This window comes from Sinocyclocheilus anshuiensis, unplaced genomic scaffold, assembly GCF_001515605.1.
Source record: "Sinocyclocheilus anshuiensis isolate Anshui unplaced genomic scaffold, SAMN03320099.WGS_v1.1 scaffold447, whole genome shotgun sequence".
Lineage (NCBI taxonomy): Eukaryota > Metazoa > Chordata > Actinopteri > Cypriniformes > Cyprinidae > Sinocyclocheilus > Sinocyclocheilus anshuiensis.
Window position 1 is genome coordinate 1938095 of NW_015552615.1, and position 10571 is coordinate 1948665.

The 10571-nt window shown below is 37.4% G+C and overlaps 1 protein-coding gene across 1 annotated transcript in view; it reads right to left on the reverse strand.

Annotated features, from left to right (window-relative positions):
• The window catches only part of LOC107665997 (transcriptional enhancer factor TEF-5-like), a 30561-nt gene that overhangs the window by 7800 nt on the left and 12190 nt on the right, over positions 1 to 10571 (reverse strand). The window contains exons 3-5 of the mRNA XM_016457088.1: positions 3008 to 3072; positions 2795 to 2857; positions 1442 to 1453 (exon numbers count right to left, since the gene is read on the reverse strand). Coding sequence (XP_016312574.1) covers positions 1442 to 1453; positions 2795 to 2857; positions 3008 to 3072 — 140 coding nt within the window. The remainder of the gene's footprint in view (positions 1 to 1441; positions 1454 to 2794; positions 2858 to 3007; positions 3073 to 10571) is intronic.

The window sequence follows — 10571 nt, forward strand, 5'->3', positions numbered from 1 at the left end:
GTGAATGGGTGCCGTCAGAATGAGAGACCAAACAGCTGATAAAAACATCACAATAATCCACAAGTAATCCACACCACTCCAGTACATCAATTGTGAAGCCAAAAAGTTGATTGTTTGTAAGAAACTAATTTGTCATTAAGATGTTTTAACTTTAAACCATTGCTCGTGGCTGAAATATGAGTTCGCTATTCATAATATTGCTTTTTCCAGTCAAAAGGTCATCTCGTCTGAATCAGGAGAGAAATATGCACAGATCAAGAACCATTTACAACAACAACAAAAAAAAAACGTCCAAAACAGCTCTAAAACAAATGTGTTGATATAGTATATTTTGATGTGAGGACAACAGGGGATGGACTTTTTCAATGAAGGAAGTGTTATTATAGACTTTTGGCCAGAAAGTTTTAAGTTAAAATGCCTTAATGATGGATTTGCTTCTTACAAACATGCAGCTTTTCACTTCACAAGACATTACTTGATGGACTGGAGGAGTGTGGATTATTGTGATGTTTTATCAGCTGTTTGGACTCTCATTCTGACGGCACCCATTCACCGCAGAGGATCCAATGGTGAGCAAGTGATGAAATGCAAAATTTTTCCAAATATGTTGTGATGAATAAACAAACTGGCCTGATGGTGAGGACATTTTCAACAAATGTTCACTTTTAGGTGAACTATTCCGTTGCTTTGCAAACACTATAATTATGTAGTCGTTTCGATATTAGTTACTGAACCTGCAGACTGCCTTTATTAAAATCATGTTTAATAAGAATCTTTGGGTTTCAGTGCCAATAAGAAGAGGAAAAAGGAAAAAGCAATACAGGTATCTGACAGATATCAATTATTGTGCAGCCAGCAAAGCAAAAGCAACATACTGGCCCGGGATGTCAAACAAACACACATTTTTGGACCACTTTCCAGTTTTGTCTTCAAGCTCACCAGTCAGTCACCGAATCTGGTCAGGCTCCTTTTTCATGGATATTCAATTATACCCCATGAAAAACATGCCCCGCAAATGAAAGCTATTTAACTATACGTTTGGCATGACATTGCAGTTTTCCAGAGGCTGAGTGTGTAGCACGTCACTTTGCATCACAATAAATGAACACGGATAATAAAAAGACTTGCAGCTCACTCGGAAGCACAACCACAAGAAGTGGTGTTGTTTCACAATTACATTTCTTGAATTTATAAAGCCTGTATGATCTGCAGTACATCATAAAACAGAGGGACGACATGGAAACTTCAGAGAGCAGAACGGCCAGGCATATTATTGACACAAGAATTATGAGCAATCTATGCACACCGCAGGGCCAGAGAAGAGGACTTTATAATGGCAGTGCTGGATGTAAACTGAACCTGTGCAGGACAGCCAAGCAAAGCGAAGCAAAAATAAAAAATAAAATCAACAATAATTTGCACAATTCAAATCCACACTTACCAAGTTCATGGCCTGAATCAAAAGAAAGAAAGAAAATTAGTACAATATTTTGAGAGCAATTTCACTAAACCTATTGTCTCGGACAACAAAGTATGGGATGCATGCCAACTACATGAAAGTCATTCTATTCTAAATCTTTTTCAGTTCTATTCTAGATCTCTACTAGAACTATTTTCTTGATCTTAAAATGGCTTGCAAGTGTGAAAAAGTTTCAGAACATTTCAGGCAGAAATTGCCATACTTTGTGCAAAAAAATGTGACATTTGTTCTATGTTTTTACCTGAAAAAAAAAAAAAATCTAATAAGCACTAATAAAAAAAATGCTTTTCTGCAAATAATTTACTTATGTTGTAGTTCATGAATATACTGGCAGGGGGCGCCAAACACTACAATCTAAAATCACCAAAAATACAATGCAAATACTATATATTAATGTTTAGAATTCACTGCTTATGTAAATTATATTTATGTAATTTTGCAATCTCACCCACTTATCCTCAATGTAAGGCAAAAAAAAAAAAAATAGTCCAATATTTTATTCTAACTTTGTGCAATCCTGATAAAAATCACTTAATACACAATTAAAATTTACACATTTTTTTACCATAAACTAATAATATTACAAATTCTCTCCCCCTCTCTCTCTGTACACACAAACACAGACACACACACACACACACACACACACACACACACACAGATAATAATAATATTTAATTTAATTTCAACAAATTTGTTTACATCACAGCCAGACTCATAACATAATCGTCATCTGAAAAACCCATATCGGCCGACTGCATTACTGTATTGTGTTATCCAGAAGTTTTTCAGACAGATTTTTACAAGTGAAAACCGAGTATTGGTGACAGATACATGGAGTCTGGATGCAAGGAAAGGAAGGTTGAAGAAACAGTGAGCTTCAGGAAAGCCGACGGGCAAAGATCTCAGCCATTCATGCACCTTCAGCCTCTACGACAAACAGCTGCACCAAACGCAAAGCACTACACTACATGACAGCTTTCCGTAGCACTTTCAACTTTTTGCGCCAAATATTGACGCAAGCACTCATTACTCAAGATTTTATTCAGCCAATAGATAACTGGAATTTATAGCGATCTTTCATTGGTTTGTGCAAAGGCAACTGCTGTTAAGCCCCACCCCACCCGCAGGAAAGCGCATACCTTCAGCTTTGACTGTATCTCGCGAGATTTTCTCCGGGCAAGAACCTGCAAATGGCTAGAAACCTGCAGAACAGAAAAGCCAAAGAGGAGGAAAAGACAAAGAGGAGGAAGAGGAGGAGAAAGAGAGAGAAGCCGTAACCAAAGAGGGAAAAGATGTGCGTTTCCAACCTACCTTTATACCTGCTTGATACTCTCGAACTTTCTTCCGCGCTAACACCTGTATGTGACTAGATACCTGAAGAATTTCGAGATGGTTTAACAAAAACATACATGAACAGTCACAACACACTATTTGCTAAACTACTGAACTGAAAACGGTCATTAAATCTCATTTGTTATGTAAACAAATATTTAGTGCAATCGATAGTATATATAAAGTACATACCTGTTTTCTTGTGCGGGTTTTGCCTGTTCTCAGCTTGATGTATCTGGCAATAAGCTCGTTGCGACCTGAGAGGAAAATTTTCTGTAAGATTCAGTGACCAAAAGGTGGTGACAAAAGCAATGAAAGAGAAACATGCATCTCTCAACAACACTGCCAGACTTCATGAGACTGAAACCACAAATAGAAAACTAATGAAGTAAAGCTTTTGGCTTTATATACTATATTTCCCTTTAAATTATGGGAAAAAAAACATGCTTCACATATGCCCATTTTTAAAATGGCTGCAATCAGTCATCTGGTAATAAAAGCAGTATCCATAAAAACCTTTAATAAGGATAAATAATGGCCATTATGCAATGCAGTATGTAATATGCATCACCAAATATATATTAAGTGAACATGATATGCATCATATTTTCAATTCAATGCCTATTAATATTTCACAGCATCAGTATTCAGGTGTTGAAAGAAAAATAAACTTGACAAAATTGTTAGATTTCTTAGACTTAATTTATTCTAAAGTAAGTGTTTTAAGGATGTTTAGATTTTGTTTACGGAAAAAAAATAATAATTAAAGATTTTTTGTCAATGTTCCATGCTTCATATGTGGCATTTTTGTAACATAATACATTAATTTAAAGGTGCACTAAGCAATTTTTGAAAAGCGCTTTTGACCGCAGTGTCAGACCATGTCCCAAAACACACTTGCAGCCAATCAGCAGTAAGGGGGCGTGTCTTGTAATGATAGCGAGAAGAGAGGGCTCAATTTGAGTGTACAGGACGGATATCAGCAACTATAGATAGAAAGAACTGGAAGATAAAAAAAAGAGAAAAATATCGGTGGAACAAAACATTAAAAAGAAGGGTTACGATCAGGCAAGAGGTAGGGACCCGCGTAAATATTGGAGCAGCTTTCCAGCGGTGGAGAGAACTCAAGGAGCGGGAAGGGCTTGAACCGAGGTTACATTGTTTCTTTTTGATAGGTGAGTAACATTGATTTTGCATTGTTTCACACAACTTATCTGTGTTGGCTTTTATTTGAATATGCTTGTGTGTCATCTTCGCTTGTTTCCGCGATTGTCGTTATGCCAGGGTTGTGTATGTACGTGTGGGGCGGAGATTTCAATATAGGGGCGAGGTCCTGTTGGGGTATGGGCGTGGTTGTTTTGGTGCTTTCAAATATCAACATCGTTTGACAAAAATCGCTTAGTGCACCTTCAAGTAGTTTTAATTTACCGTGAAACTCCTGAGTGAACCTCCGGCTCAAAAATACTAACTGCTATTAACTATTTATTTAATTACTGACCATTTTCCTACACCTACTAGAAAAAAAAATATTTAAAAATCTATTTAATTGTGAAATGCCTGAAGGATATATATGTCATTGTATTAAATATTAATATTTAAAAAAATATATACATTTTTAACAAATAAAAAAATGCTATTTATAATAATAATAAAAATTATATTTAAAATTTTTATATTAACATTTTTTATGAAAAAATGCAACACTTTCAACTATTCAAATATTCTTACTAAAGACAAAGTCGTGTTCACACTACAAGTGACACGCAACGACAAAGCTACACGATCCCATTCATTTCAATGGAAAGCTGGCGATTTCCGGCGACACGAGCGACAGCAGCAAACACGACAAAGTTCAGAATCCTTCAACTTTATGCAAATGAAGAGTGACTTTTGTGAGCGACAGCCAATAGGAAAGAAGACAGAGCTCATGTGATCGTTCTCCTCTCAGCCCAGCAGTGACTGAAATGAGGCTGATACTTGCCGTCATCATTAATTTTTGTTTTTATGTATGGATTCAGTTTATATTTTTATTATATTTAGTCTTTTGCCTCCAAAATGTTTGTATTTAGCGGCAAGAAAACTGATTCGCTGTCAACATGAGAATGCCCTGACCTCATCGCCAGCCCCTAGTGTGAATGCAGCTTAACTCCTAAAATTTTAATGCATGGGGCTTTCAGCGCCCCCTTGAGGAAGACAACTTTGCTTTTTATATCAACAATTTTTAGCTAGCAACATTCGCTGCCCATTGATTAGCAGCCATTAAAGTGTTTGCAATGTTGAGTTGCCCATGAATGCCCATTTCTGCCTCGGAGTAAAAAATTGTGATATAAAGTTTATAATATAATTAGCAAGATATAAAGGCACATTATGAAAAATAAAGTCGCAAATTTTATATTAAAAATTTTCGGAGAAATAAAGTTGCAATTAAGAGCATTAAAGTGAAGAGTTACAATTAGTTTTTTTTTACTCTGAGGCGAAAATGGTCTTCCACAGCAGAGAGACCACTGCACTGATTTGAGTTTCTGCACACCCTTCCCCAGACACACCCTCTCGTTCTCTCTCGCTCTCTCTCTCCAAGCCTCCGAATTCCTTGCATTCCACTGCGCCTGTGACATCTGCCCCACACAACTTGATTTGATGAGGGCAACAGCCTGGAGCATGCGTTCAGAGAGCGAGAGAACGGCCCGAAAAGAGCGAGGGAGTGAAAGAGAGAAACAAAGAGCTTTGCTGTTTCTGCCAGCAACTGGCAGCTGAAGATCATCCCATCCTACCAAACAGACACCCACACCTGCCACGAACCATCCCAGCAGGAGGCAAAGAATAACACGGGGCCCCCTGTGTCCCATATTCCCACCTCCCAGCTCTGATTGCCTCATCATGTTTCCTCTCAACCTTAGAGCGCGTCTGGAAAGGAAATTCAAGCAGGAGTGTTTTTATTTATTTTTTTTAAATAATTTTATTTATAACAGTTTTTATATAAACATAAAACAAATAAAAGTCTCACAAAAAATATACTATACACAAAAAACTCAAAAAAAGAAAAAAACAAGAGACCCCCCACCTACCCCCACGAACAGGCACCAGATACAAAGACATACGTAATCAAACATAAACAAAACGTTAAAGATGGAGTGAAGGAATAAAACAGAGAAGCTATCCATTCAACTCTTAAAAAGATACCTAAGGAAGGGGCCCCAGATTTTATCACATTTTTTAGAAGCATCGATCTTGGAAAAGCGAATCCTTTCAAGCTTAAGGGCGGCAACCATCTCCACCAACCATTTATGAAAACTGGGCGGTAAAGAGGACTTCCAATCCATCAAAATCGCCCTTTTAGCTACTACCATACCAAACATAAGAGACAATTGCTGAGAATGTGTTAATGCTAATGTAGGGTCAGAACATCCAAGCAAAGCTAATTCAAGGTCTGGAGTGATATCTTCTCCAAAAACATTTGAATACCACTGAAAAATATTCTTCCAAAACTCAGAAATCTCAGGGCAAAACCAAAAAGAATGAGCATGTGTGCCATCTGAGCTCTTACATCTTTCACATAATGGGGAAATTGAAGGGTAAATTTTATTTAAAGCCCCAAATGAATGGCAAAATGACAGAATCTAATCGTTTAAAAAAAGAATGTGGCAAATATATAAGCAGGAGTGTTTTGGTTCAGGAATATCACCTGAAAACTTTTTGGCATGGTCAAACCGGAAGTTTGCTGGATCAGTCCCTGCAAGGAATGGGCTGTGATCCACTAACCAAACTACAGTCAACACAAACTTATTTTGTCCTCCAAATGCCTTTCATGCTCCGCTGAAAAAGTTTACTAGAACGTGCTGTTGAGCAGAAATGAGACTCAAGGTGTGTCAGAAGGGTGGACGGTACTTGGTCCACGGTACTTGGTGGAAAAATATCTCATAGGTGGAAAATATCTTGAAGCTGTAACAACTACAAAACCAGACAGACGGCATTTCGGCTGTAAATCAACTGGGCAAAGCCAAGACGCTGAGAAGCGGAGATGAGGGAAGGCCTGGTAGCAACAGAAGTTGTACAAAAATTGTGTAAATATCAGTTTTGGCTTGACATTTGGTGCACAAGATGTGCATGTTCTCCAATGGCTATGTTCACTTATCAGCTTTATTTCTCGTAAATGCAACTCTCACAATTGTGACCTTACATCTTAATTTATTCTTAGGACATAAACAGGCTTTCATAATGTGTCACATTATGAGATCCAAAAATACAATTCTGCAATATAGTCACCATTACAAGAAACACTCAATTTTACGAGAAACAAGTCGCTATTAGAAGATGTAATGTCTCAAATACAACTGCAAAACTAAAGTTAATGCTCTTGGAAGCATTTCCTGCTGGAAGCATGAAAAAAAATGAAACTTCATTCAAAGCATAACAACTAAAAAAAGTTGTCTCGTTGCAACACATTTATTTCCACCCATCAATGTTGGTGTAATAAAAAGAGGCGGCTCTGCACTTCACATTACACTGCTGGCTTTTTAGGCCCGATCCAGGCAGTGTTAACAGGGAACACAGACGGCGTTCCCGAGGCCTCACGTCAGTGGCGGTATTATAAGCGCTGTCGTCATTCTCCTCGTGAGTGGGCTTCTTCAGTGGCAGACGACTACATGTAAATGGATAAGTCACAGGAGAGAGCAGGCTCTCCATGAGGTCGGCATTCGCTTTCCTGGAGATGGCGAGAGAAATGAGTGTCAACGACATGCTGGGATTTGTTTACAACTTGATTTATTAATAAATCCAATTTGTGGAATTTCACTTTATTGGCACAATAACTGCGGCTAGGTGCACTGAATTTCTTAACCTGTCAAATCAACTCACAAACCCACTTTCACTTGAAATAAACCACTAAACCTGTGGCGTATGAGTCAAACATACCATGAACGACAACAGAACCAGGGATACCAGCATAAGGCCGCATGGTTTCAAGGAAACCCCACAACAAAGATATACAACAGATATCAGGCATAAGCTTTCAGAAAATGCCAACAATGTTCTATCAACAATGTCAATACTCCAGTATTTTCTTATCAGCCAGTCGCAGCATCTGAAACACCACATAGCGCATTTGAAGCGTCCTTCTGACTTCATAGTGAGTCAGTAAATATGTTTGGATTTACGGCAAGAGGAGGATAAAGACTGGATGATGTAATCCCAGAATACAGAAGAGACTCTGGAGGCTTGCTTTGCAAGATCTAGTGTGCTGCCTTGTCGTCTACAGCCAACACGGGCAGCTCCGCACCTTCTAAGGCAGGATGAAAAGGATTGAATTGCTCTATAAATGCCAGCTGCTTTGTTGACACATGCTACATAAAAGAAAGTCCTTGCATAAAGTCTAAGAGATGCAACAAACACTCAATTCTAATAGAATGACTTTTGCATGTTGCTAAAATAAAGAAAACCTCTATTAAAGTGCAAAAAAATTACGTAGTTCACACAAATATTGAATGCAATCAGTCATTTCAAATCAGATAGAGCGGTTTTCCTATTTATACTTCTATGGCGAATAAAACATAGCTATACTTAAACTTGACATTTCCCTCAACCCAGACCCTGTCCCAAATGCCACGCTCAAGATTACCAATCCACACTGGCACTGACTTAGCAAAAGTCCACCCTTAGCCAAAAGCAAAACCCTTAAGAATAATAAAATGACAAATGGGAGACCAGAAAGCGATGGTGTCCAATCCTGGTCCTTTAAAGCCAATATCTTGCAGAGCTTTAACACGTACCAACAGACTAGCCAAGAAGTTTCCAGTATTCTTTAAGACTAGTCATTAGTTGGTTCAGGTGTGTTTAATTAGAACTGGAGCTAAACTCTGCAGGATAGTGGCCCTCCAGAAGCAGAAATGGCACCTCTGCCCTTCTGAATTGGACAAGTCTATAGTTATGTTTCCATCCAAAGTTGCGAATTTAACTTAATAAGAATATCACATAAAACGTGTGAATAAAGCATCGTTTCCATCCAACGAGTCAAAGAGAACAAAATCGTCACTTCCTGATAATCTAGCACTAAATAGGCTATCACTAAGAAAAGTAGGAGAAGCCACTGAATATAATAATTTTCATATACAATAGATTACTTGCACCTCAGAGCGAGCAGACGAAACAAATGCGGTCATTGCTTTCGGAGGTGGATGCCTGTTGTTTGGGAACGCAGTCATGTAAGACAGTTCTGGAAGGCAATTATACAGAAATACTTTGACGACAGACTTTGGCTCAGGCATTGCAGAACGACGAAAACAACATTTGAGAGGCTGTGCAACGAGATCGGTTAGTCAAGTTATCCCATCCCATTGTGCAAAGTCACATGACTTTTTTGATGCACATGGAGGAATTTATTCTACCATTATTCACATTAACTCTTGTTCGCACTAGTCAAAAACCACCACCAAGTCAAAATGTGCATTAAAAACAGGGTGATGGAAACATAGCTTATGAAATGTTTGTCAAAATGCGTTCTGGGACTACCTTCGAATATAGCCAAATCAATAGCCAGGTTTCCATCTGAGGATTTTTTACGAAAAAATATTTAGCGCTTCAAAATGCCATTTATCGATAACATTTCTCACGTGTCGACATTATCTTTTTCTGTTTAACTTTAGTACATAAATTCTATATCGATAATTCAAATGTCGCAAAAAATAGTTTGGAAACCCTTTTTGTCGAGAAAAGGGGCTTTAACGCAAATAAATGTGGTGTCACATGGCAGAATTAGCCTATATTCTTAGAATTAGCCTATTAGCCTATATTCCAGCATCCGTGTTCATGGTGTTGCTCACGTTAAAGCACCGTTTCACTGTAGTTCAAAAGCGCATTAAATCATATTCATTAGAGCCCGACTGATATGGGTTTTTTGGGGCCGATACCGATACCGATATTAGGGAGTAAAAAAAAGGCCGATACCGATATATCGGCCGATATTCTTTGTGTATATTATAGTACAGTACCAGTCAAAAGTTTGGACACTTTCCCATTCGTGTGTCCAAACATTTGACTGGTACTATATATAGAATACAGTATATACATAAACAGAATATATATACATAAACACATTTTTTGCAATGATCACTCAAATGTGGTGATCAAACACTGATAATGGTGACAGAGATATGTAAGGGCATTTAACAATTTAACAATAAACTTGCGATGAGTGCGATGCACAAAGTAACGGGGTGTTAGTTGTAATACACGTAGTTTGAATATTTATTTTACCATAGTAATATTTAAATTCTGGCTTAAGTACATTTTTTATCTCAGTTTTTATTATTCATTTAAAATGAGACAAATCTGCTATTATTTTAATCTCCAATCTGTTATTTATCCGTTTAGATTTTTTTTTAATGCTTCGCTAACTAGCAGAAGACACCAACTGGTTTTAAATTCCAGTTGCGCAGATGGGGCACGTTGTAACACTGCGTACACTGCGTTTATTCTATGACATTAGCGATGTAATTTACACTATTTACTTTAATTTTAATGAGAAACAACAGAAACAACGTGAATAAAGACTGACAGTCAATGTTTAATGTTTAGAAATTATTATTTCAAGACATGTAAAGCATTTTTGCTCGTTTATGTGGGCCGTCCCAAGCATGGTTGCAATGTGTTCATTGTCAAACACCAAAATCAGATTATTTTTAATTCTTAAAAAACGCCATTATTTTACAAAAAAAACAAAAAAAACAAATATATATATATATATATATATATATATATATAT